This window comes from Oryx dammah, unplaced genomic scaffold (genome assembly GCF_014754425.2).
Source record: "Oryx dammah isolate SB20612 unplaced genomic scaffold, SCBI_Odam_1.1 HiC_scaffold_23, whole genome shotgun sequence".
Lineage (NCBI taxonomy): Eukaryota > Metazoa > Chordata > Mammalia > Artiodactyla > Bovidae > Oryx > Oryx dammah.
Window position 1 is genome coordinate 9,183,240 of NW_024070207.1, and position 24,848 is coordinate 9,208,087.

General features: G+C 39.3%; 1 protein-coding gene across 1 annotated transcript in view; it reads left to right on the top strand.

The window, feature by feature from the left end:
- Window positions 1-24,848, top strand: part of TRMT2B (tRNA methyltransferase 2 homolog B) — a 44,814-nt gene that overhangs the window by 17,844 nt on the left and 2,122 nt on the right. Inside the window, 6 exon segments of the mRNA XM_040264958.1 lie at window positions 12,622-12,752; window positions 14,372-14,485; window positions 14,748-14,972; window positions 15,131-15,213; window positions 16,565-16,693; window positions 16,925-17,024. Of these exon segments, the coding sequence (XP_040120892.1) occupies window positions 12,622-12,752; window positions 14,372-14,485; window positions 14,748-14,972; window positions 15,131-15,213; window positions 16,565-16,693; window positions 16,925-17,024 (782 nt within the window).

The following is a 24,848-nucleotide window of genomic DNA, read 5'->3' on the forward strand; positions in this document are numbered from 1 at the left end:
ACCCTCTTCTTTCTGTTTCCACCACCATTATCACTATCATGATCACTACCACTCCAGTCCAAGCTTCCATCTTCTCTCAGACTGCTGCAGTAGCTTCTAAGTTGGTCTCACTATTATTTCGGGTCTGTTTGTTATGCATGTGTGTGTTCTTACACACATGGGTCTTCTCTTCCTGGGTTGGGAAGATCCCCTGGAGAAGGAAATGGCAATGCACTCCAATATTCTTGCTGTTCTCGTTCCAGTTTTGTTTGACTCTTTGCTACCTATGGACTGTAGCCGGCCAGGCTCCTCTGTCCATGGGATTCTCCAGGCAAGAATACTGGAGTGGGTTGCCATGCCTTCCTCCAGGGGATCTTCCCCATCTGGGGATTGAAGCTGTGTCTCCTGCATTGCAGATTCTTTACCCACTGAGCCACCTGGGAAGCCCCTATATTGTTATGATCCTATAAATATTCATTCCTGAGCTAAGTAGATGTATTAAGATTTTGTTTCCTTTATTGTACTATTTTTTCTTTCATTTTGTATTATGAACACTACCTGTGGTGGATTCATGTCAATGTATGGCAAAACCAATACAGTATTGTAAAGTAAAAAAATAAAAAATTTAAAAAACAACAACAAAAAAAAATAAAACAAAGAAATAAAGTATAGAATGGTATAACAAACCACATATACCCATTACCAAGCTTCAATAACTATCAACACGTGACCCAACTTGTTTTCGCTGTACTCTCACCCACTTTCCACTAACCCCTTTGGATTTGTTTGAGGCAAATTCTAGGCATTATATTATATAATATGCAAATACTGCAGCTTGAGTTTTAACAGAAAGGACTTAAAGTTTTAAACATAATTTCATACTCTTGTCACACCTGAAAATAAGCATTTATCCCTTAGTATCGTCAAATACCTAGTAAATGTTCAGATTTGGCACTATATTATCTCATAAAAGGGGCTTCCCTGGTGGCTCAGATGGTAAAGAGTCTGCCTGCAGTGCGGGAGACCTGGGTTTGATCCCTGGGTCGGGAAGATCCCCTGGAGAAGGAAATGGCAATGCACTCCAATATTCTTGCTTAGAAAATCCCATGGATGGAGGAGCCTGGCAGGCTATAGTCTCTGGGGTCGCAAAGAGTTGGACACGACTGAGTGATTTTACTTTCTTTCTTATCTCAAAAAGCTTGATTGTTATAGTTGGTTTGTTCAAACCAAGATTCAAGCAATGTATACACATTGCATTTAATTAACATGTCTCTTTAGCCTCTTAATTTATAAGTATCCTTCCCTATTAATTTCTTTGTCCCTGCAGTTTACTTTTTAAAGAAACTGCTTTGTATTCCTGTGGAGATTCTCACTTTCTGGATTTTGCTGATTGAATCTCCTTGATATCATTGAGTGTTATTCCTCTATCCCCTGTATTTACTATGAGCTGGTAGATGTAGAGTGTTTATCAGAATCATGTTTGATTTTGGTCAAGAATGTTTTTATACACAATGTCTAATGGGCTGCCTTTTGGTGATGTTAAGATTGAACCATTGATTCAGGTATCATCAGTCTCATCCACTCATTGAAAAGTTCCCTGTCAGCTTTTCACCTAATGGTTTAGCTCTCTTTGGTGATCATTGCCTAGATCCATTATTTCAGAAAGGGGTTACAGTGTAATGATATTCTAAATTTATCAGTTATTAGTGAAAATCCTTATAGAAATAACTTTTCCCTACCAATCCTTTGATTACTCTAAGGTACTCTTACAAGAAAGGCAGGATAAATCCTTGTTTCTTTGTCCTTCCTCAAAAGATGATCAGGTAAATGTGTTTGTTTTGGTACCATTATGAATCATAAATTTTTTTTAGCATACTCGATATATTTCAATCTACTACAGCTACTAGAGTTTTCTTGGTACTCAAAATATTCCATTTTTGGCCAATTGAAACTTCTTTAGTTTGCTTATGAACCCTAGATGGCCCTGATAGTTCTAGAATGATATTTCTAGCACATCTAGTCCATTTTCTGTTTAGGAGCTGAAATCAGCCGTTTCTTCAAGGAATCCTTGTCTCGTTTAATGGGAAATGGTAGGGTGCTAGGTGGGTGCTTATTTATACTAAGTTGGTCATATTTCAAAGCCTCTTAAGTGGACAGTGCTAGAAAATATTTTTTAAAAAAGAAAATGTGAATTTATAGCCATATACCCAAATCAAATTAAAAATTACAGAGTTTTTACTTAAATTCTTTGATTTTACATTTTTATCTCCTGTCTCTTATAGTAAAAACTTTAGTCCTGACAGCATTAGCATAATTACAGTTTACCCTTGAACAAGGTCATGGTTAGGGGTGCCAACCCCAGTGCAGTTAAAAATCCACCTTTTATCTGTGATTTTTCATCTGTGGATTCAACTAGCCATGCATCATATAGTCCTGTAGTACAGGTTTAGTGAAAAGAATCCTCCTATAAGTGGACCTATGAAGTTCAAACCTGTATTGTTTAAGGGTCAGCTGTACCTATTTATTCTATACAAGTCTTTATGTACAATTTCAGAACGGTCGTACTAATATTACTAACAAATGGTTACTGAAAAGAGTTTGAGATCTCTGTCCAGTTCCTTTTGTCAAATTATTGTGACTGTGAAGGAATTCATCTCTTTGTAGTTACATCACCAACTTGACACTTGATACATGGGTTTTGTTTTTTTTTTTACTTTTTCCTTCTGATTGAATTCTTAAAATAATTTTATAAGATATTTACATGGTTTCAAAGTCAAATCTACAAAATGAAGGTGTATGTAGAGAGTTCTAGCTTTTATCTCTGCCCTGTCTACCCAGTTCCCTTCCTTCGTCTAAGGGTGACATTATTATTCACTTTTATTTATTTGTGAAAAATGGAAACATATTTGTATCTCCCCCTTTCTTAGCTAAAAGGTAGCTTAATGTGAACATGGTTCTGTATCTTTAAAAAAAATTAATTTATTTATTTTAATTGGAGGCTGATTACTTTACAATATTATAGTGGTTTTTGCCATACATTGACATGAATCAGCCATGGGTGTACATATGTTCCCCATCCTGAACCCCCCTCCCACCTCCCTCCCCATCCCATCCCTCAGGGTCATCCCAGTGCACCAGCCCTGAGAACCCTGTCTCATGCATTGAACCTGGACTGGCGATCTATTTCACATGTGATAATATACATGTTTCAATGCTATTCTCTCAAATCATTCCACCCTGGCCTTTTCCCACAGAGTCCAAAAGTCTGTTCTTTATATCTGTGTCTCTTTTGCTGTCTCACATATAGGGTCATTGTTACCATCTTCCTAAATTCCATATATATGCATTAATATACTGTATTGGTGTTTTTCTTCCTGACTTACTTCACACTGTATAATAGGCTCCAGTTTCATCCACCTCATTAGAACTGTTCAAATGTGTTCTTTTTAATAGCTGATTCCATTGTGTGATATTGTAATATTCCATTGTGTATATGTACCACAGCTTTCTTATCCATTCGTCTGCTGATGGACATCTAGGTTGCTTCCATGTCCTAGCTGTTATAAACAGTGGTGTGATGAACATTGGGGTACACATTTCTCTTTCAATTCTGGTTTCCTCAGTGTGTATGCCCAGTTTTTTTTTCCATTTAATAATGTACTTCCTTAAAAAAAATAGCTGCTTAGTTTTATGTAGTGTGATGAATTTAAAAATTTTTGGTTTCATTGGCTTGATTAATTACATCATTTTCTCATTGGCTTAGTTTTCTATGACCCTATTGCTTTTTGTTTCTTCTAAGTGCTCTAAGAGCTCTATTGAACATTCATCAATATTATCCATATGGTCAAAAACTTGAGTTTAGTTTTTTTCCCTGAAGAGCTTTTTTTCTGGAGAATCCATGCTAGGCTCCTGAGGGCTTCTGCCTGACTGTTACCTTGGGACTCCTTTTGCTGTTCTCCTCCTGTCCTTCCCCCTGTTTCTGAGATCCTCTGTCTTTTCCTGGTTTACACCTCATTTGGCTAGAATACAACCTCCATTAGCTTCCTGAGGAAGGATGCCCAGGAATAAGAGTCTTTGCATGTCTATAAATGTCTTCATTCTTTCCTGACATGTGATTGAAAGTTTTTCTAGATTTCAAATTCTAGATTTGAATCATTTTCCTTTATAAATTTGAAGGCATGGTTTCATTGTCATCTGACTGCTAGTGTGGTTTAAATCTAAATGCTACTTGAAGTTCTATTTCTTTGTAGATAACCTCTCCCCTCTTTTTCTGTCTAGAAACTTTTAGGAAATCTCTTTATCCCTGAAACTTCATGACCATGTGGCTCTTCTTTCACTCATGGTGGTGGCACTTTGTAGCCTTTGTTAACCTGGAAGCTAGTACTTTCAGATGTAGGGAATTTTCCTGTGTTATTTCTTTAAATGTTTTTTTATTTTTATTTTTTGTCCATGCCACTCAGCTCATGGGATCTTAATTCCCTGACCAGGGGTCGAACCCTGGCCTCTGCAGTGAAACCGCCAAGTCCTAACCACTGGACTGCCAGGGAATTCCCTATTTTTATTTTATTTTTTGAAGTATAGTTGATTTACAATGTTGTATTAGTTTCAGGTATACAGCAAACTGATTCATATATATTCTTTATCATATTCTTTTCCTTTATAGGTTATTATAAGATATTGAATATAGTTCCTTGTACTATATAGCAGATCCTTGTTGCTTATCTATTTTATATGTAGTAGTGTGTATAAGTTAATTCCAAACTCCTAATTTATCCCTCCCCCAATCCTTCCCCTTAGATAAGTTTGTTTTTATATCTGTGACTCTTTCTATTTTGTAAATAAGTTAGATTGTATCATTTCTTTGAGATTCAACATATAAGTGATAGCATATTATATTTATCTTTTTCTGTCTGACTTAATATGGTAATCTCTAAGCTTATTTTGGAATGTGAAGTCAAATGTGCCTTAGGAAGCATCACTAAGAACAAAGCTAGAGGAGGTGATGGAATTCCAGTTGAGCTATTTAAAATCCTAAAAGATGATTCTGTGAAAGTGCTGCACTCAATATGCCAGCAAATTGGGAAAACTCAGCAGTGGCTACAGGACTGGAAAAGGTCAGTTTTCATTCCAATTCCAAAGAAAGGTAGTGCCAAAGAATGCTCAAACTACCATACAATTGCACTTATCTCGCACGCTAGTAAAATAATGCTTAAAATTCTCCAAGCCACGCTTTAGCAATACGTGAACTGTGAAATTCCAGATGTTCAAGCTGGTTTTAGAAAAGGCAGAGGAACCAGAGATCAAATTGCCAACATCCGCTGGATCATGGAAAAAGCAAGAGAGTTCCAGAAAAACATCTATTTCTGCTTTATTGACTATGCCAAGGCCTTTGACTGTGTGGATCACAATCAACTGTGGAGAATTCTGAAAGAGATGGGAATACCAGACCTCCTGACCTGCCTCTTGGGAAATCTGTATGCAGGTCAGGAAGCAACAGTTAGAACTGGACATGGAACAACAGACTGGTTCCAAATAGGAAAAGGAGTACGTCAAGGCTGTATATTGTCACCCTGCTTATTTAAATTATATGCAGAGGACATCATGAGAAATGCTGGACTGGAAGAAGTACAGGCTGGAATCAAGATTGCCAGGAGAAATATCAATAACCTCAGATTTGCAGATTTGCCACCCTTATGGCAGAAAGTGAAGAAGAACTAAAGAGCCTCTTGATGAAAGTGAAAGAGGAGAGTGAAAAAGTTGGCTTAAAGCTCAACATTCAGAAAATGAAGATCATGGCATCTGGTCCCATCACTTCATGGCAAATAGATGGAGAAACAGTGGAAACAATGGCTGACTTTATTTTTCTGGGCTCCAAAATCACTGCAAATGGTGACTGCAGCCATGAAATTAAAAGATGCTTACTCCTTGGAAGGAAAGTTATGACAAATCTAGATAGCATATTGAAAAGCAGAGACATTACTTTGCCAACAAAGGTCCATCTAGTCAAGGCTGTGGTTTTTCTAGTGGTCATGTATGGACGTAAGAGTTGGATTATAAAGAAAGCTGAGCACCAAAGAATTAATGTTTTTGAACTGTGGTGTTGGAGAAGATTCTTGAGAGTCCCTTGGACTGCAAGGAGATCCAACCAGTCCATTCTAGAGGAAATCAGTCCTGAATATTCATTGGAAAGACTGATGTTGAAGCTGAAACTCCAAAACTTTGGCCACCTGATGTGAAGAACTGACTCATTTGAAAAGACCCTGATGCTGGGAAAGATTGAAGGCAGGAGGAGAAGGGGACAACAAAGGATGAGTTGGTTGGATGGCATCACCGACTCAATGGACATGGGTTTGGGTGAACTCCAGGAGTTGGTGATGGACAGGGTGGCCTGGTATGCTACAGTTCATGGGGTCGCAAAGAGTCACACACGACTGAGTGACTGAACTGAACTAGGCTTATCCCTGTTGCTGAAAATGGCATTATTTCATTCTTTTTTTAATGGCTGAGTAGCATTACATTGTATACGTGTATATATCGTATCTTTATCCACTCATCTGTTGATGAACTTTTGGATTGCTTCCATGTCTTGGCTGTTGTAAACAATGCTGCTATGGACATTGGGGTGCATGTATATTTTCAAATTATAGTTTTATCCAGATATGTGCCCAGGAGTAGGGTTGCTGAATCATATAGAAACTCTATTTTTAGTCTTTTAAGGAATCTCCATACTGTTTCCATAGTGGTTGCACCAATCATTCCTACCAACAATGTAGTAGGGTTTCCTTTTCTCTACACTGCATCCAGCATTTACTATTTGTAGATTTTTTGAAGATGGGCATTCTGACTGGTGTGATATATTATTATTTGAATTATATCCTTTCTCTCATTTTATATGTTCTCTCTATACTGCCTGTTATTTAGACTTTGGACTTCACAAATGAATTCTGTAGTCTGCTACTCACTCTTCTATTTGCCATCTCTTTCCCCATTTGTTCTTTTCATGAAAATTTCTTGACATAAATGCCAACATTTTTATTGTTTTTTTCCTACTACCTTTTAATTTTCAAAAGCTTTTCTTGTTCTCTCATTGTTCCTTTTGTATAGCATCTTCTTTTTTTTAGTAATATATGTGTATATATATATATATTTTGTTGTTGTTGTTCAGTTGCCAAGTCATGTCCGACTCTTTGTGACTCCATGGAAGCATGCCAGGCTTCCCTGCCCCTTACCATCTCTTGGAGTTTGCCCAAGTTCATGTTCATATATATACATATATATAAATATATATATTTTGCTTTTTTTCCCCTGTTCACTGAATTATCTGCTTCCTTTAGGAATATTTTTTTCTTGTTTGTTTTGGGTACTGTCTTTTGCAATGGAGGCTTTAATCAAATAGCTGGTTGGTATTTGCCTGACTTCATATTTTAAAATGAGGCCTTAAAAAATTGATTGGCAATTCATCTTAAATGGGCTTGTTGATTCTTGGCTTCACTGCTGGTGCTTATGGGTGGGGGCCCATGTCTCTGTCTTGGGAGATCATTACTCTGAGACTTTTCAGTTTCTTGAGAGAATTTATATTAAATTTTCTTTTTTTAAATTAAATTTAATTTATTTTCATTGGAGGCTAATTACTTTACAATATTGTATTGGTTCTGCCACACATCAACATGAATCCGCCAGATGTATATTGAATTTCCCAGTGTCCATTGCTCTGCCACCACTCTGCCTGGTATTGCCAAATTCAGAGCTTTTATGTGTTCATTTTCTCCCGAAGAAAAAAGAATCCCCAATCTCCTGCTATAGAAGGATAGAGGTTTTTGGTAGGATGAGGTTACTTACCAGTTCTATGTCCAGACTTTCAACTAAATCCTGTGTTTAGCTCTATACCTTATTCCACCTCTGCCTCCTATAATGCCTTGCACTTCAAGTTTCAGTCTTTCCAGCTTGTGTGGAGCAGATAAGCTTTATATCTCATCAGATCCCCGTTTGTAGGTAGTCCAGATGTAGCTTCCTTCATCTTGCTAAGTCAGTTGCCACTACAGTCTGCTTTGCATCTTTTAAAACTTTATTTAGTTTGCTCTTGTTGTCTTCTCTCCCGTTATCTCTGTTCTTTCTTTCATTTATTCATTCAACAAGTTCAGTTGAGTACCAAGTGCCAGGCACTGTTCTGGGTACTTAGGATATAATAATGAAGAAAATATCCCTTCCCTTGTGGGACTTACGTTTTAGTAGGGGGAGACAGATGTTAAAAAATAATAAAGAAAATTATATAATATATTAGAAAGTGATAAGTATGGCTGTGGTCTGAATGTTTATGTCCCTCCAAATTTTATATGTTGAAATCTTAACCCTCAGAGTAATAGTATTAGGAGGGTGGGGCCTTTGGGGGTTACTTAGATCATGAAAATGGAGTTCTCATGAAAGAAATTGTGCCCTTATAAAAGAAGCCCCGAAGAACTAGGTTGTCCCGCCTGCCATGTGAGGTTACAGTGAAAAGACAGCCATCAGTGAGGAAACTGTCACCAGACACTGAATCTGCCAGTATCTTTAGTTTGGATTTCCCAGTCTCCAGAACTGAGAAATTTTTGTGCTTTATAAGTCACTTAGTTTATGGTGATTTTGTTTTAGCAGTCCAGACAGACTAAGAAAAATGCCATGGGAAGCCTACAGCAGGATAAGGAGGATAAGAATTCATAGGTTTGGAGGAAATGTGGGTTGTAGTTTTAAATGGGATCAAGGCAGGCTTCACTGAGAAGCCTGAATACTTGGCATATATACTGATACTGATACTTGAATAAATCAGTTTTCAACCCCTTCCTGACCGAGGGATCAAATCCAGGTCTTCCAAGTTGCAGGCAGATTCTTTACCATCTTTTATTTTTTCATAGGAGACATTTAGCAGTGTTAGAGAAATTTTTGGCTGTCACCACTGGGGGGTGGTTGGGCAGTGCTGCTGGTATCTGTTTAGTTAGTAGAGGCCAAGGGTGCTGTTAAACATTCTGCAATGCAAGGAATTGATGATAACGCCAAGGTTGGGAAGCTTTGGAATTAAGACTTAAAGGAAGTGAGGGTATCTGCCATGTGGAGGTGAGGGAAGACCATTCTAGGCAAAGAGAACAGCCATGGCAAAAGCCCTAAGGTGGGAGTGTGGCATGCTTTCTGGAGGAACTGAAGGTACACCCAGAAGAGGAACAGGAGATGAGGTAAGATGATTAATATGGGCCAGAACATGTAGTACCTTAGAGGTCGTTGTGGGGACTTTGGCTTTTATTCTGAGCTATTGGAAGTTGGTGGGTCAAGATGAGGACTGCGAATTAACCATAGGGACCATTAGTGACTGCAGCAGAAGCTGTTTTGGTGGAGTAGTGGGGACCTGATTCAAGTGGGTGAATAGGAAGTGAGGAATGGGAGGCAGTGAGTATAGACAGTTCTTGTGAGAGTTTTGATTCAAGGAGGAACAGAGAGATGGAACAGTGGCTGCTGGGGAAAGTGGGGTCAAGAAGGTTACTTTTCTTTCTAAAGGTAGGAGAGTAAGAAAGGCATGCTTGTGTATTGATGGGAATGATCCCGTAGTGAGGGGTGAAAATGATGCAGGAGAGAAAGAAGGGAGAATTGGTGGAGCAATGAGTTTCAAGAAGTTTATGTTTTTTATTCCTGTTTCATTTAGTGGGATTTTTAAGAGGAATAGTCTGTTATTTTAACCAAAAGGCCCTTTCACTCTTAAAAAAATTATTTTATTGAGGTATAATTGACATGCAGCATTGCATAAGTTTAGGGTGTACAGTGTGTTGATTTGATGCATTTATGCAGTTGACCCTTGAACGACACAGGGATTGGGCACTGACATTCTGCAGTTGAAAATCCACCTATAACTTTATAGTCAGCCCTCCATATCCTTGGTTTTCCCATATCTGTGGTTCCAGGTCTCGAGATCAACTAACCTCAGATTAAAATAACCACAGATAGTGTAGTACTTCTTTATTGAAAAAGATCCACATGTAAGTGCACTCACATAGTTCAAACCCATGTTGTTCAAGGGTCAACTGTATATTGTAATATGAAACTGGGCATTCCCATGTAAGAATAAGAGTTTCAGCCTCTGTTTTGTAAATAAACCAAGGCCTTGGCTCATACAGTGGAGAAGCTGTATTTCATATTTACTTACCCATTATCTTCCAGGTCAGATTCAGTTTTTCAGTTCCCATCCTTCTAGGACCTCAACGACATTTGAATTTTGCCTCCAGAAAACCAGCAAGTAAACAGCAGTTGAACCAGTCTTTTTTTATTTTAACAATTAAAAAAAAATATTTATTTTTTGTCTGCATTGGATCTTCGTTGCAATTCGTGGGCTCCTCATTGCATCATGCAGGCTCAGTAGTGTGGCACTTGGGCTTAGTTGCCGTGTGGCATGTGGGACACTGGTTCCCCAACCAGGGATTGAACCCGTGTCCCCTTAATTGGAAGGTGAATTCTTAACCATGAGGCTACCAGGGAAGTCCCTGAACCAGTCTTTCTTTAAATCACCAACTTCAAAATTAGGGAAAATATGTTCAGTATAGTTAAGCATCTTATGTCGCATTTATATGAAATTATAGCAAAAGTAATCAAGTGCACCCTTAATTGATTTTTACCCTTTCAGGCAGTACTGGTTTCTGGTGTAACTCTCCTTTCCATGCACAATTTTGGGTTTGTTTGAAAATAGAGTGGACCCCAAACACATGTATTATGAAAACAAGAGGACCTAGTAAATCAGATAATGTGTCCTGTTGTCGTAGCAACTGGCTTTTGTTTGAAGGTTGGCTTTAAGGATTTTTGATATCTCAACAACTCAATCAGGATTGCTTTTGACCTGTGTTTACCAGGACAAAATGAAGGATCTGACTAAGCTATGGTAGAGTTGGTACCTGGTTACATGAAGAAATACAGAAACCATGGGCTTACATTAGGAGGTTATCATAAAAATGGAATTATAGCAGCTTAGTAGTATATTAGGAATTGCTTCCAGGAGGAATTCACAGAAATGGAAGATTATTGTATGCCACATTATGCATACAATAAACTGAGATTCTACATACAAATACCTTTCCTGTTCTTTCATACCTTCTCTCAATAATAATTATTGAGCATCTGTTGTATGCTAGACTCAGGGTACAATTCTGTGTCTTCATGGAGCATACTGTTTGAGCTACAATGGGTAGGATCCCTCTGTGAGGTCATAGGCAGAAATCATATTTCTTATATCACTGCATTAGTTTGCTAGGGGTGCCATAACAAAATACTGCACAGACCGGGTGGCTTAAACAACATAAACTTGTTTTCTCATAGTTCTGGAGGCTGGAAGTGCCCAGATCAATGTGTCAGCAGGTTTGGTTTCTTTGGAGGCCTCTTTCCTTGGCTTTCAGATGGCTGCCTTTCTGCTGTGTTCTCATGTGGCCTTTCCTCTGTGCACATGTGCATCCCCAATGTCTCTGTGTATCCAATTTCCTTTTCATATGGAGATAACAGTCAGATTAGATTAGGGCCTACCCTAATTGCCTCATTTTAACTTAATCATGTCTTTAAAGGCCCTATTTCCAAACATAGTCACATTCTGATGTATTCGGGGTTAGGACTTCAATGTATGAATCCAAGGGAGACACAGTTTAGCTCATAATACTGTATCCTCTGGACCCTCAAAATTCATGTTCTTCTCATATGCAAATACAATCATGCCCATCCCAGCAGCCCAAAATTCTTAACCCATTCCAGCATCAATTCTTAAGTCCTAAATCTTATCTAAATGAAATGTGGATGAGAGATACCAATCAAAGTATAAGTCATCCTGGGCTTCCCAGGTGGCTGGACAGAGGAGCCTGGCAGGCTATAGTCCATGGGGTCACAAAGAGTTGCATACAACTGAGCAACTGAGCATGCATGTGCAGCCCAGGAAGCCCTCACTTACATTGGGCTTCCCAGCTGGCATAGTGGTAAAGAATCTGCCTGCAATGCAGGAGATGGGGATTTGATCCCTGGGTTGGGAAGATGCCATGGAGTAAGAAATAGCAACCCTGTCCAGTTTTCTTGCCTGGAAAATTGCATGGACAGAGGGGCCTGGCAGGCTGCAGTCCATGTGGTCGCAAAGAGTTGGACATGACTAAGTGAGTGCACACACACATAATTCATCCTAAGACAGGCTTTCTCTTTAGCTGTGAACCTGTGAAATGGAACAAGTTAACTGCTTCCCAAGTGTGGGAAGCAGAGGATAGTCATTCCCATTCCAAAAGGAACAAATTGGAAACAAGAAAGGGGTCACAGGTCCCAAGCAAATTTGAAGCCTAGCAGGAAAATTCCATTTTAAGGCTCAAGAATAATCCTCTTTGGGTTAATACTGTCCTCCAGGCCCACTGGTGTGGTGGGCCCACTCGAGTGGCAGCCTTGCCGACTGAAACCACTGGGGTTCAGACACCCTAATGGCCTCATTTCAACTTAATCATCTCTTTAAAGACCTCATCTTCAAATCTAGTCACATTCTGAGGTACTGAGGGTTCAACATTTGAATTAAAGGGGAGGGATGTATTTTAGCCCATAGCAGTCACTCAGCATGAGTAATCAGCTGTCAAACTTTGTAAGTTTTGCCTGTATAATAATACTGTTTTCTTCCAGTACTATGAAGTATTCCTTTGACAGTCCCCACTAGGGCCCTGCCTTCTGTTTCGTGAAGGTGGCTACTGGCGTGAGCTCATAGTCTGCACCAATAGCCAAGGGCACACAGTGGCCATCGTCATTTTTCATCCCTAGGAATTAATGCAGAGACTCAAGGAATGACAAGGGGCAGCTTCTATAGTAATCCTTACTATCAGTATGCTGTAGTTGGTGTTGAGAGGTTTCAGGGTAAATAGCAGATACAAAGCATCCATGGAACATTTGTATGCATTAGAAGGGTTAGGGATGATGATGAGGAGGAGATGGCCAGGATTCTCTTAACCATGCTGCTGGCATAATCAAACCAAAGGGACAGGCTCCATTACCAAGTTAGTTATCACGGAAGGACTTCTAAGGTGTTTCACAAGAACTTTGCCCACGGAAGTTATTAGGTGCTCTACCAAATTCAAAAAGCCAATTTAATAGAGACTAGAATATAGAGCTTCTCCAGTGGCTCAGATGGTAAAGAATACACCTGCAATGCAGGAGACCTGGGTTTGATCCCTAAGTCTAGAAGATCCCCTGGAGAAGGAAATGGCAACGCACTCAATATTCTTGCCTGGAGAATTACATGGACAGAGGAGCCTGGAGGGCTACAGTCCAAGGGGTCGCAAAGAGTCAGACGTGACTGAGAGACTAATACTTTCACTTTTTTTTTCATAATATGGTCAGAATTTCATAATCCACATGATACTTTTACATTTGTAATACACTTAGAACTTTCAAACATTCCAACATTAAAACATTCTTAAGTGATCATCTCAAGTAATTTGTGAAGTAGACTAGAGAAGGAGAGGGTGGCATAGAGGTACCTGAGGTTAAAGGGCCAGTAAATAAATGCTAAGAGCCAACTCATTGGAAAAGACCCCGATACTGGGAAAGATTGAGGGCAGGAGGAGAAGAGGGTGACAGAGGATGAGATGGTTGGATAGGATCATCAAATCAATGGACATGAGTTAGAGCAAGCTCTGGGAGATGGTGAAGAACAGGGAAGGCTGGCATACTGTAGTCCATGGGGTTGCAGAGTCGGACACGACTTAAGAGACTAACAACAACAACAGAATAGCAAGGCTAAGGCTTGAACCTACACCACTGATTCCTGGCCTTTTAGCTCTAGAGCTCAAACATTGCTTATTGTCATATGTCCTGGTGCCAAGCTAATGGATAGGGCTCTCTGTAGTGATAACAAGAATTTTAAAACATTTGGGACTCGAAGAAAGGATTTAGTTACTATGGTCATTCTCTTCCATGCCCTTTCTTTCCTTTCTCCTAAGATGCATGTCTTCTGAGATGGCATTTGGATGGGTGGGTGGGGTATTTGAAACAGAGAAGTATGAAGCAAATTGAAAGATCATTGTTTACTTGAGATGGAACAAAAGCTTAGTTTAGCTCCTTGGTTACAACAAATATAAGCGTCACAGTTTCTTTAGAGAATTATTAAAGATGCTCAAACCAGAGAAAGTGCCATGTCTATGGCACTTTAGGATTTGTCAAAACCCAATAAGCAAAGCAATGCTTCTGCTGAAAAGTGAAAATAACATTTTTTTTTTTTTGGTTCTACAGAACATTGCTTTATGTTAGGTGTTATTTATAATAGGATTTGAGAAATGTACCTTCTTGTCTGACTGCTGCATGGCTGATTACCATAGAGCTTGGAGAGAAAATTATCAGAGATGAGTTTTTCTTGACTCCTGATTTTGTGCTGTGGGCATGAGGAGCTCTCTGTTCAGGAGGAGCTCTCTGTTCAGAAGGAAGCTGTAAAGGAGTTTTTCACCAAAGGGCCAGGAGCAATCTGTGACTTAACATCACTTTACTTCCAGGAAAGGTAAACCTGGGACAGCCCCACAGCAAGCTGGAGGCTGATGGCTTGCTATATCCTGGGTTGTGGATAGTGAGGCAGAGCTGCTGATGGCTGAGTGCCTGCACGCACCTCCATCCCCTGAGAGGGGAACACCAGCAGAGCTCTCAGGGCCACGCCATGGAGGCTTTGTCTCCTAGCTGAGATGCTGGGGGCTCCTTCTCCAGCCAACCACAGAGATAGGTTGGCCTGCCATTCCAAAGGGCTGTCTTCTTTTATTCTTTTGTAGCACAATGACCCATTGCAGCCATCAGCAGTCTCCCTACTAGTTCCTCTTTGGGAATCCCCACATCTTTGAAGATCTCCTAGGCTTGAAGATCTGCATGTCTCTGGATGCCTTTTTCCAGGTCAACACTGCTGGTGCAGAGATGCTGTATTGGACTGTGGGCGAGCTGAGTGGAGTGAACTCTAACACCATCCTCCTTGACATCTGCTGTGGAAGTGGCAGCCCAGGGCAGAATCTGCATGCAGCTTATCTCCCTAACACCATCCACCCTGCACCCAGGGCCCTTGCAGACTGGGAGGCTGTGGTAGTGGTATAGGCATAAGCTCACTGGTCCCATACCCTAAAATGCCCTCCTCTTATTCTCTCCTACTTCTTCAGGTGTGATCGGCCTCTCTAGCCCAGTATGCCTCCTAGGTCCTTGGGATTGAGTTGGTGGAGCAGGCGGCAGAGGATGCCAGGTGGACAGCAGCCTTACCTTCTGGGGAGAAATTAAGAGTTGTTGTTGTTCCTCTGCCATGGGAAAGAGCATGCACTGTATCCACGACTGTGGGGAGGAAGGGAAAGTATTCTGGAATGGTCAGAGTTGGATCCTGATGGTTTTCCAAAAGAGATCCCAATAACTAATCTCCCCCCCCGCCTTTTTTTTAAATTGAAGTATAGTTGATTTATGTGATGTGAGTGAAAGTCGCTCAGTCATGTCCGACTCTTTGCGACCCCGTGTGCTGCAGCCCACCAGGCTCCTCTGTCCATGGAATTCTCCAGGCAAGAGTACTGGAGTGGGTTGCCATTTCCTTCTCTAATAGTTGATTTATAGTATTGTGTTAGTTTCAGGTGTACAGCAAAATGATTCATATATATATATATATATATATATATATATATATATATATACATACATATATTCTTTTTCAGATTATTTTCCCTTATAAGTTATTACAAAATATTGAGTGTAGTTCCCTGTCCTAAACAATACGTCCTTGTTGGTTACCTATTTTATATATAGTAGTATGTATCTGTTAATTTATCCCTCCTGAATTTATCCCAAACTCCTAATTTATCCCTCCTGAATCATTCTTTTTTTCTATCCAGAAAAAGCCTAAAGAAAGGAATAAGCCTAGTTGATAGAAAGGGAACTTGGCAAAGCTTTAGTATAAAAGCCTTCTTGACATTAGACTTACGAGGCATCATAACATAATACAGTCAGTTTCAAATTATTTTTAGCAATAAGATCTTTTCTTTGAACAAAATCTTCTGCCAAATGCAACATAGAAAAAAGATTTTCTCTCCCCCTCTACCTCACCTCCAGACAGTTCCTGAGGCTCTGTGTGAAAGCCTCCAATATAGCAGAAAGAGCACTTGAGTTATAGTCAAGGTTCTCTTCTTGGTATAGGGCCTTAAGTACTGTGTGAGTTGCTGAGCTGTAAAATAATACATCTAGTCTTTCAAGGTGAAAGTCTCACTGAGATACTGCAAGGGAAGTGCATTGGAAAAAATGAAGCAGGTCCAAAGCATTTCTTTCATTGTTAGGCAGAAATATGCTAGATCCAATGGGAAGATCCCTGGCTTCTGCATGTTTCCGTAAAGCTGAAGCTCCCCACCCCCAACTGCTGGGCTTGTTCTTTTTTTTTTTTTTTTTCATTTATTTATTTTTATTTGAAGGATAATTGCCTTACAGTATTGTGTTGGTTTCTACCAAACATCAGCATGAATCAGCCACAGATTTGCCCATGTCCCCTCCCACTTGAACATCCCTCTCACCTCCCTCCCTGTCCCACCCCTCTAGGTTGTTACCAAGCCCTGGTTATGGCATGTGGGCCTCTCTTTTGCAGGCATCACCAACTGTGAATTCCACCCTGGTCAAGCAGAGAAGATTTTGCCACAGCTACTAAAGTCAAAGGAAGATGGGCAGTTAATTGTTGCTGTGGTGAACCCAGCCCGGGCAGGACTGTGTACGGATGACTAGCTTTCCTGCTATGGAGCAAGTTCGGCGTTTCCATGATGTCCACCAGCTTTGGTTCCTCACATCTACTCCTTGGTAAGGCTGCTCTTAGTGGGCTGGCTCTGAACCTGCTTCTTCTCTTTATTCCTAACCGGTCCTGTGTGCTTACCAGTTGGGAGTTTGTGATAACCTGGACCATGATAGTTTAATTATATTAATAGCAACCTGTTTCCTCCTTCAGACTACCAGGTGGTTCAAGCCAATTGCAACTGTGGGGCCATCCACACTCTAGTTTTTGTTTCCTGCAAGTCCCATGGTGAAACCACAAGGAACATCATTGAGTGAGTCTTGACTTCATTTTCAGATTATCTTTTCCTGATGATCAAAGTAATCCTTATTGTTATGTTTATTGTGCAGAATTTGGAAAGCATAGAGAAGTGAAAAGAAATTTAAAAGTCATTATTCTATCATCAAGCATTAGTTATGGGGCCAGATCTTGGATGAGGCAAGTAAAGCAACCCACATTGGATATAAAATTTAAGAGGATACCCCAAATCTTAGTAATCAAGATACATTTAAAAATTATTTATGTATTTATTTATTTTTGGCTGCACTGGGTCTTTGTTGCTACACAGGGGCCTTCTGTTAAGACAGAGCATGGGCTCTAGGTACGAGGGCTCAGCAATTGTGGCACACAGGCCCAGGTGCCTTGAGGCATGTGGAATCTTCCCGGACAAGGGATCGAACTATTGTCCCCCTCATTGGCAGACAGATTCTTAACCACTGGACCACCAGGGAAATCCTCAAGAACATTTTTAATGCAATATTTAAAAAAATTAAAATTAGTCCAAAATATCTGTGAACAAAATACTAAGTTTTTTACTAAGTGAAATTCATTCCTGTACTTGCTAAACCATGCCTTATTCATCTTACTCTAGTCCTGGCCCTACTTCCAATAAAACTTTGTTTATAAAAGCAGGCAGCCAGTCTGCAGGTCATAGCTTTACAATTTGATTTTCCAGATTATTGTATGAAGATATCATTTGTCTTGAGTACTGAGTTTGGGGCACCGTTTTACATTTTACACCCACAGTGAATGCCTCCTGCCTTATTCCCAGTTCTGACCCTGGTCAATTATTTTGATCTTTGAAATGTTCTTTTCTTGTAATCTCTCTCTCTCTCTCTTTTTACATAAGTAACATAACTTCTTTGTAATATTCAAACAATATAGGTAGGCATAAAGTACAAATGAGGGAATTCCTTTGCAGTCCAGTGATTAGGACTCTGTGCTCTCACTGTCAAGGGCCTGGCTGGCTTCAGTCCCTGGTTGGAGAACTAAGATCCCACAAGCTGTATGATGTGGCATAAATAGATAGGCAGACAGATAGATAAATTAAAGATGGTATACCTAGATTAAAGTGTGAATTAAAAGGAAATAAATTGAGCTTTCAAGTTAGTGAGCTAGAAAAGAACAGTGACTCTAAGAATAACTGAAGGAAGAAATCACTAACATTTTAAAATTCCAGAAATAAATGAACTACAAAACAAAAAACCTATAGACCTCAACAAATAAGCCAGAAGGTATTATTAGAAGAAGAAAATGAAATAGATAGGTAAACCTAATCAAGAATATAGTCTTAAATGAGAAAAAGAGTATAACTATAGGTATGAAGACATTTTTAAAAATTTAAAGAAGTACTTTGTATAACTCCCTCCTAATACTTTGAAAACCTAGGTGAAATGGAAGATTTTCAAGAAGAATGCAAATGGCTAATATGAATTCTAGAAGCTATAGTAAACTTTAACATACCAGTACCCACAAGAAAAAATTAAGAAAGTAGTTAAAGAGCTTCTTCTACCCAAAATAAAGTCATGAAGCCCATATATTTTCACACTCTTATTTCCTTCTCTTTTCTTGAATACTCTTCCAGTTGTCCTTTATTTTCATTATACAGTTTAAAAATGTTTATATATATGTTTATGAAGATGGGACCTCAAATCACTGAGGAACAAATGACCTACTTAATACATTAGGTGGTGGTTGACAACTGGGAAGCCAAGGCAAAAAGAAAAATGATTGGATCCATATCTCATGCTGCAGACCTGAAGATTTAAGTGTAAAAGGAAGAAATCATAAATATACCCTAGGAAATCAGAGAATTTTAAAAAATAATCAAGTGTAGAAACCCTAACTATGAAAATTCAGAAGACATATAATAAAAGGTTGTTAAGTGTGGCTAAGTAAAACATAATTTCCTTTCTTACACAATACACAAAAATGATTTCAAAATGGATTTAAAGAACTAAATGTAAGAGCCTGAAACATGGGAGTACATCTCTTTGACCTTGGGTTAGGCAAACCCTTCTTAGAAATAACATCAAAGACCTAAGGAACAGCTACAAGAGTGTGTGTGTGTGTGTGTGTGTGTAATTGAACATCGTCAAAGGTAAAAAAAAAATTTTGTGCTACAAATGATACCATCAACAAAGTGAAAAGAACCCACAGAATATCAGAATAGGAGAAAATATTTGAAAAATCATTTACCTGATAAGGGACTGGTATCCAGAAGCCAGGCACAGAAGGTCACATAGTATATGATTTCATTTATAGGAAATGTCCAGACTAGGCAGATCTCTAGAGACAGAAAGTAGATTTGTTGCCTAGGCCTTAGAGTCAGAGAAGGCAATAGCACCCCACTCCAGTACTCTTGCCTGGAAAATCCCATGGACGCAGGATCCTGGTGGGCTGCAGTCCATGGGGTCGCTAGGAGTCAGACACGACTGAGTGACTTCATTTTGACTTTTCACTTTCATGCATTGGAGAAGGAAATGGCAACCCACTCCAGTGTTCTTGCCTGGAGAATCCCAGGGATGGGGGAGCCTGGTGGGCTGCCGTCTAAGGGGTCGCACAGAGTTGGACATGACTGAGCGACTTAGCAGCAGCAGCAGCAGGCCTTAGAGTGGGGCTTCTCTGGTGGCTCAGCAGTAAAGAATCTGTCTGCTAATGCAGGAGACTCAGGTTCAATCCCTTGGTCGGGAAGATCCCCTAGAGAAGGAAATGGCAGCCCACTCCAGTATTCTTGCCTGGGAAGTCCCGTGGAGAGAGGAGCCTGGTGGGCTACAGTTCATGGGGTTGCAAAGAGTCAGACATGACTTAGTGACTGAACAACAACAGGGCAGAGGATCGGGGGTTTGAGGAGAAATGGGGGTGACTGCTAAGGAGTTAATGAAAATATTTCAAAATTGATTGTTGTTAGAGATGCATAACCCTGTGACTATACCAAAAACCACTGAACTGAATAAATGATTGTGCTTTATGGTATCTGAATTATATTGCAATAAGACAGTTTTAAAAAATCAGTAACTTGCTTCATAAAAAGCATCAAAAGCAAAGAGAGGAGAAAACATACAAACTGGAAAAAATTTGCAGTTCATATCACAAAGGCTTTTTTCCTTAATTTATAATGAACTCCTGGAAAGAGATAAGAAAAAACACAATAGCCTAAAAGGAAAATGAATGCACAATATAAAAAGAAAACATAAATGTGTTTATGACCCACGAGAGGAAATTCAGTCTCTTCCATTACAGTGAAAATGCAAATTAAAACTACCCTGAGATACCATTTTTATATCTTAGATTGGCAATTTCATAAATTTGATAATGTACTGTTGGCAATACTGTGGGGAAACACAAATCCTAAAAATTTACCAATCAGAGTGTAAATTAGCACTATCTCTATGGAGGGAAATTTACAATATGGATTAAGATTATAAATGTATATATACCCTTTGACACAGTAATTCCATTCCTGAGGCTTTGTCCTACAAATATACTGATATACATTGATTAATTGATTGCAATATTGTAACAGCAAATGATGAAATAGCCAAAAAGCCCCATCAGTGAGGAACTAAGTTAAATTAAATATGCTACATCCCATATAATGGAATACATTTTTTCCTAACTTCCTAGCCCTAGGTAATCACTAATCTACTTTGTCTTTATGGACTTGCCTATCCTGCTCAATTCATACAAGTGAAGTTCTTCGCAAATGTGGTCCTTTGTATCTGACTTCTTTCTCTTAGCATGATATTTGTAAGGCTCATCTGTGTTGTAGCATGTAGCAGTACTTCGTTCCTTTTTATGGCTGAATAATATTCCATTCTATAGCTATACCACTTTTTATTTATTCACTCGTGAGTTGATGGGCACTTAGGTTGTTTCCTTATTTGGCTATTATGAGTAGTATTGCTATGAATATTCATGTGCAAATTTTTGTGAGAACATATGTTTTCATTTCTCTTGGGAAGATACCTAGTAGTGGAATTGCTGGGTCATATGATACCTATTTTAACCTTTTGTGGAACTGCCAGACTATTTCCAAAGCAGCTAGCCCATCTTATATTCCTACCAGCAGTATGTGAATGTTTCACTTTCTCTACATCCTTGTCAATTCTACTGTCTGTGTTTTTTATTATATACATCCCAGTGGGTGAGAAGTGGTATTTCCTTGTGGTTTGGATTGCATTTCCCCATGGTTTATGATGTTAACCATGTGTTTCTCTGTGGTTAATGGTGTTGAGCATTTTTTCATGTTTGTTGGCCATTTGTATATATTCTTTGGAGACCTGTTGATTTAGATGTTTTGCCCATTTATCAGTTGGATCATCTTTTTATTATTGAGTTTTAATAATTCTTTTAAAATTATAGATACAAGTTCCTTATCAGATACATGATTGGCAAAAATTCTCTACTATTGTGTGGGTCGTCTGTTTACTTTCTTTGAAGCACAAGATTATTTAATTATGATGATGTCCAGTCTGTTTTTTCTTTTGTGGCTTCTGATTTTGGTTATAAGGTATGTTACTAAGTGGAAATAGCAAGGCATTCATAATATCTTTGTAAAAAAGGGCAAAAGATGAACAGAATATTGATTTGTATTTGCTGTATATGCATAGAGAAATTGATCAGTTTTATAAGAAACTGATAATTGAAAAAAATTAAAATGAAAAGGACTTCCCTGCATTCCAGTGGTTAAGAGTCTGCATTTCCACAGCAAGAGGCACAGATTTGATATCTGGTCAGAGGACTAAGATTCCAAATGTCATGCCACATGGCTGGAGGGGGGAAAAAAAAGAAACTGATAATAGTAGTTACCTACTGTGGAGGAAAACTACCGGGATGGGAGTCAGAGGTAGGGAGAAACTTCATTATATATCTTTACATGTTGTTTCACTTTTGAATAAAATGAAAATATTTTGCAAAACAGTAGATTAAAAATGCAATGATTTAGAGTAAGCCTAGGATTCTGCTAATGGTCAGACTGAGTAAAACAAGCAACTTGGTGTCAAAAAGGCAAGAAAATTTTATTTTGAAAAGATGGTATGTGCACGTGGTAGAAAAATTAAAACAATATAAAAAGTGCTTGTGCGTGCAGCTAATGAGTCTTTTCCATTCATGGCTCCTAGTGCTTCAGATGTCACTACTCTTACTAGTTTCTTGTGTGTGTGTGTGTGTGTGTGTATGTGTACACATCCTTCTTTATCTCTTTTTGAAACAAGTAGAAACAGACTATAAACACTGTTCTAAAGGACCTAGAGATTATCATATTAAGTGAAGTAAGTCATACAGAGAAGGACAAATATCATATGATATCCCTTGCTTCAGTCAGTTCAATTGCTCAGTCATGTCTAACTCTTTGCAAACCTATGGACTGTAGCACGCTAGGCTTTCCTGTCCATCACCAACTCCCAGAGCTTGCTCAAACTCATATCCATCGAGTTGGTGATGCCATCCAGCCATCTCATCCTCTGTTGTCCCCTTCTCCTCCTGCCTTTAATCTTTCCCAGCATCAGGGTCTTTCCCAATGAGTCAGTTCTTCACATCAGGTGCCCAAAGGATTGGAATTTCAGCTTCAGCATCAGTCCTTCCAATGAATATTCATGACTGATTTCCTTTAGGAGTGACTGGCTTGATCTCTTTGCAGCCCAAGGGACTCTCAAGAGTCCTCTCCATCACCGTAGTTCAAAAGCATCAATTCTTCAGCGCTCAGCTTTCTTTGTAGTCCAACTCTCACATCCATACATGACTATTGGAAAAATCGTAGCTTTGACTAGACGGACCTTTCTTGGCAAGGTAATGTCTCTGCTTTTCAATATGCTGTCTAGGTTGGTCATGGCTTTTCTTCCAAGGAGCAAGTGTCTTTTAATTTCATGGCTGCAGTCACCATCTGCAATGATTTTGGAGCCCAAGAAAAAAAATCTGTTTCCATTGTTTCTCCATCTATTTGCCATGAAATGATGGGACCAGATGCCATGATCTTAGTTTTTTGAATGTTGAGTTTTAAGCCAACTTTTTCGCTCTCCTCTTTCACTTTCATCAAGAGGCTCTTTAGTTCTTCTTCACTTTCTGCCAAAAGGGTGGTATCATCTGCGCATCTGAGGTTATTGGTATTTCTCCCAGCAGTCTTGATTCCAGCTTGTGCTTCATCCAGCCCAGCATTTCGCATGATGTACTCTGCATATAAGTTAAATAAGCAGGGTGACAATACACAGCCTTGACATACTCTTTTCCCAATTTGGAACCAGTTCATTGTTCCATGTCCAGTTCTAACTGTTGCTTCTTGACCTGCATACAGGTTTCTCAGGAGGCTGATCAGGTGGTCTGGTATTCCCATCTGTTGAAGAATTTTCCACAGTTTGTTGTGATCTACACAGTCAAACTGTGGGCTTCCCTTATGGCTCAGCTGGTATAGAATCTGCCTGTAATGTGGGAGACCTGGGTTTGATCCCTGGATTGGGAAGCTCTGCTGGAGAAGGGAAAGGCTACCCACTCCAGTATTCTGGCTTAGAGAATTCCATGGCCTGTTTAGTTCATGGGGTTGCAAAGAGTCGGACATGACTGAGTGACTTTCACACTCACACAGTCAAAAGCTTTGGCGTGAATCAATGAAGCAGAAGTAGATGTTTTTCTGGAATTCTCTTGCTTTTTTGGAGAAGGCGATGGCACCCCACTCCAGTACTCTTGCCTGGAAAATCCCATGGACAAAGAAGCCTGGTAGGCTGTGGTCCATGGGGTCGCGAAGAGTCAGACACGACTGAGCGACTTCCCTTTCACTTTTGACTTTCATGCACTGGAGAAGGAAATGGCAACCCACTCCAGTGTTCTTGCCTGGAGAATCCCAGGGATGGGGGAGCCTGGTGGGCTGCCGTCTATAGGGTCACACAGAGTCGGACACTACTGAAGTGACTTAGCAGCAGCAGCAGCTCTTGCTTTTTCTATGATCCAACGAAATCACTTATATGCGTAATCTAAAAAGGTGATATAAACAAACTTATTTGCAAAACAGAAATAGACTCACAGACATAGAAAACAAAATTATGGTTACCAAAAGGGTTAGCAGTGGTTAGTGGGGAGATAAATTAGGAATTTGGAATTAACATCTATACACTACTGTATATAAAATGGGTCTTCTCAAGTGGAACTAGTGGTAAGGAACCTGCTTATCAATGCAGGAAATGGAAGAGACGTGGGTTCGATCCCTGGGTCAAGAAGATCCCCTGGAGGAGGGAATGGCAATACCCTCCAGTATTCTTGCCTGGAGAATCCCATGGACAGAGGAGCCTGGCAGGCTACAGTCCATGGGGTCCCAGAGAGTCAGATGAAACTGAAGTGACTTAGCACACAGCATGCACATATGTAAAATAGGTAAACAGCAATGACCTACTGTATAGCACAGGGAACTATATTCATTATCTTGTAATAGCCAATAATGGAAAAGAATTTAAAAAGGAATATATATATATAATATATATTGTATATAATATGTATGTATAACTGAATCACTTTGGTGTACACCTGAAACTAACACAATATTGTAAATTAGCTATATTTCAATTAAAAAAAATGTTAAAAACCACTGTTCTGCACCATGCTTGCCACTTAACAAGAGACTTTGGAGACTGTTCTACAATGATGTAGAATCTATATCAGTACTTACAGGTCCACTTGATTTTTTAGTATAGGCTATATAGTTTTAACTTCCATAAATATGTCATTTAACTTGTCTGTTGCTAATTAATTTTAAGGTTGTTTCTACTTTATTGTTATCATAATGTTAGTGAATGTCCTTGTACATATATCTTTGTGTATTTGTGCAATGACT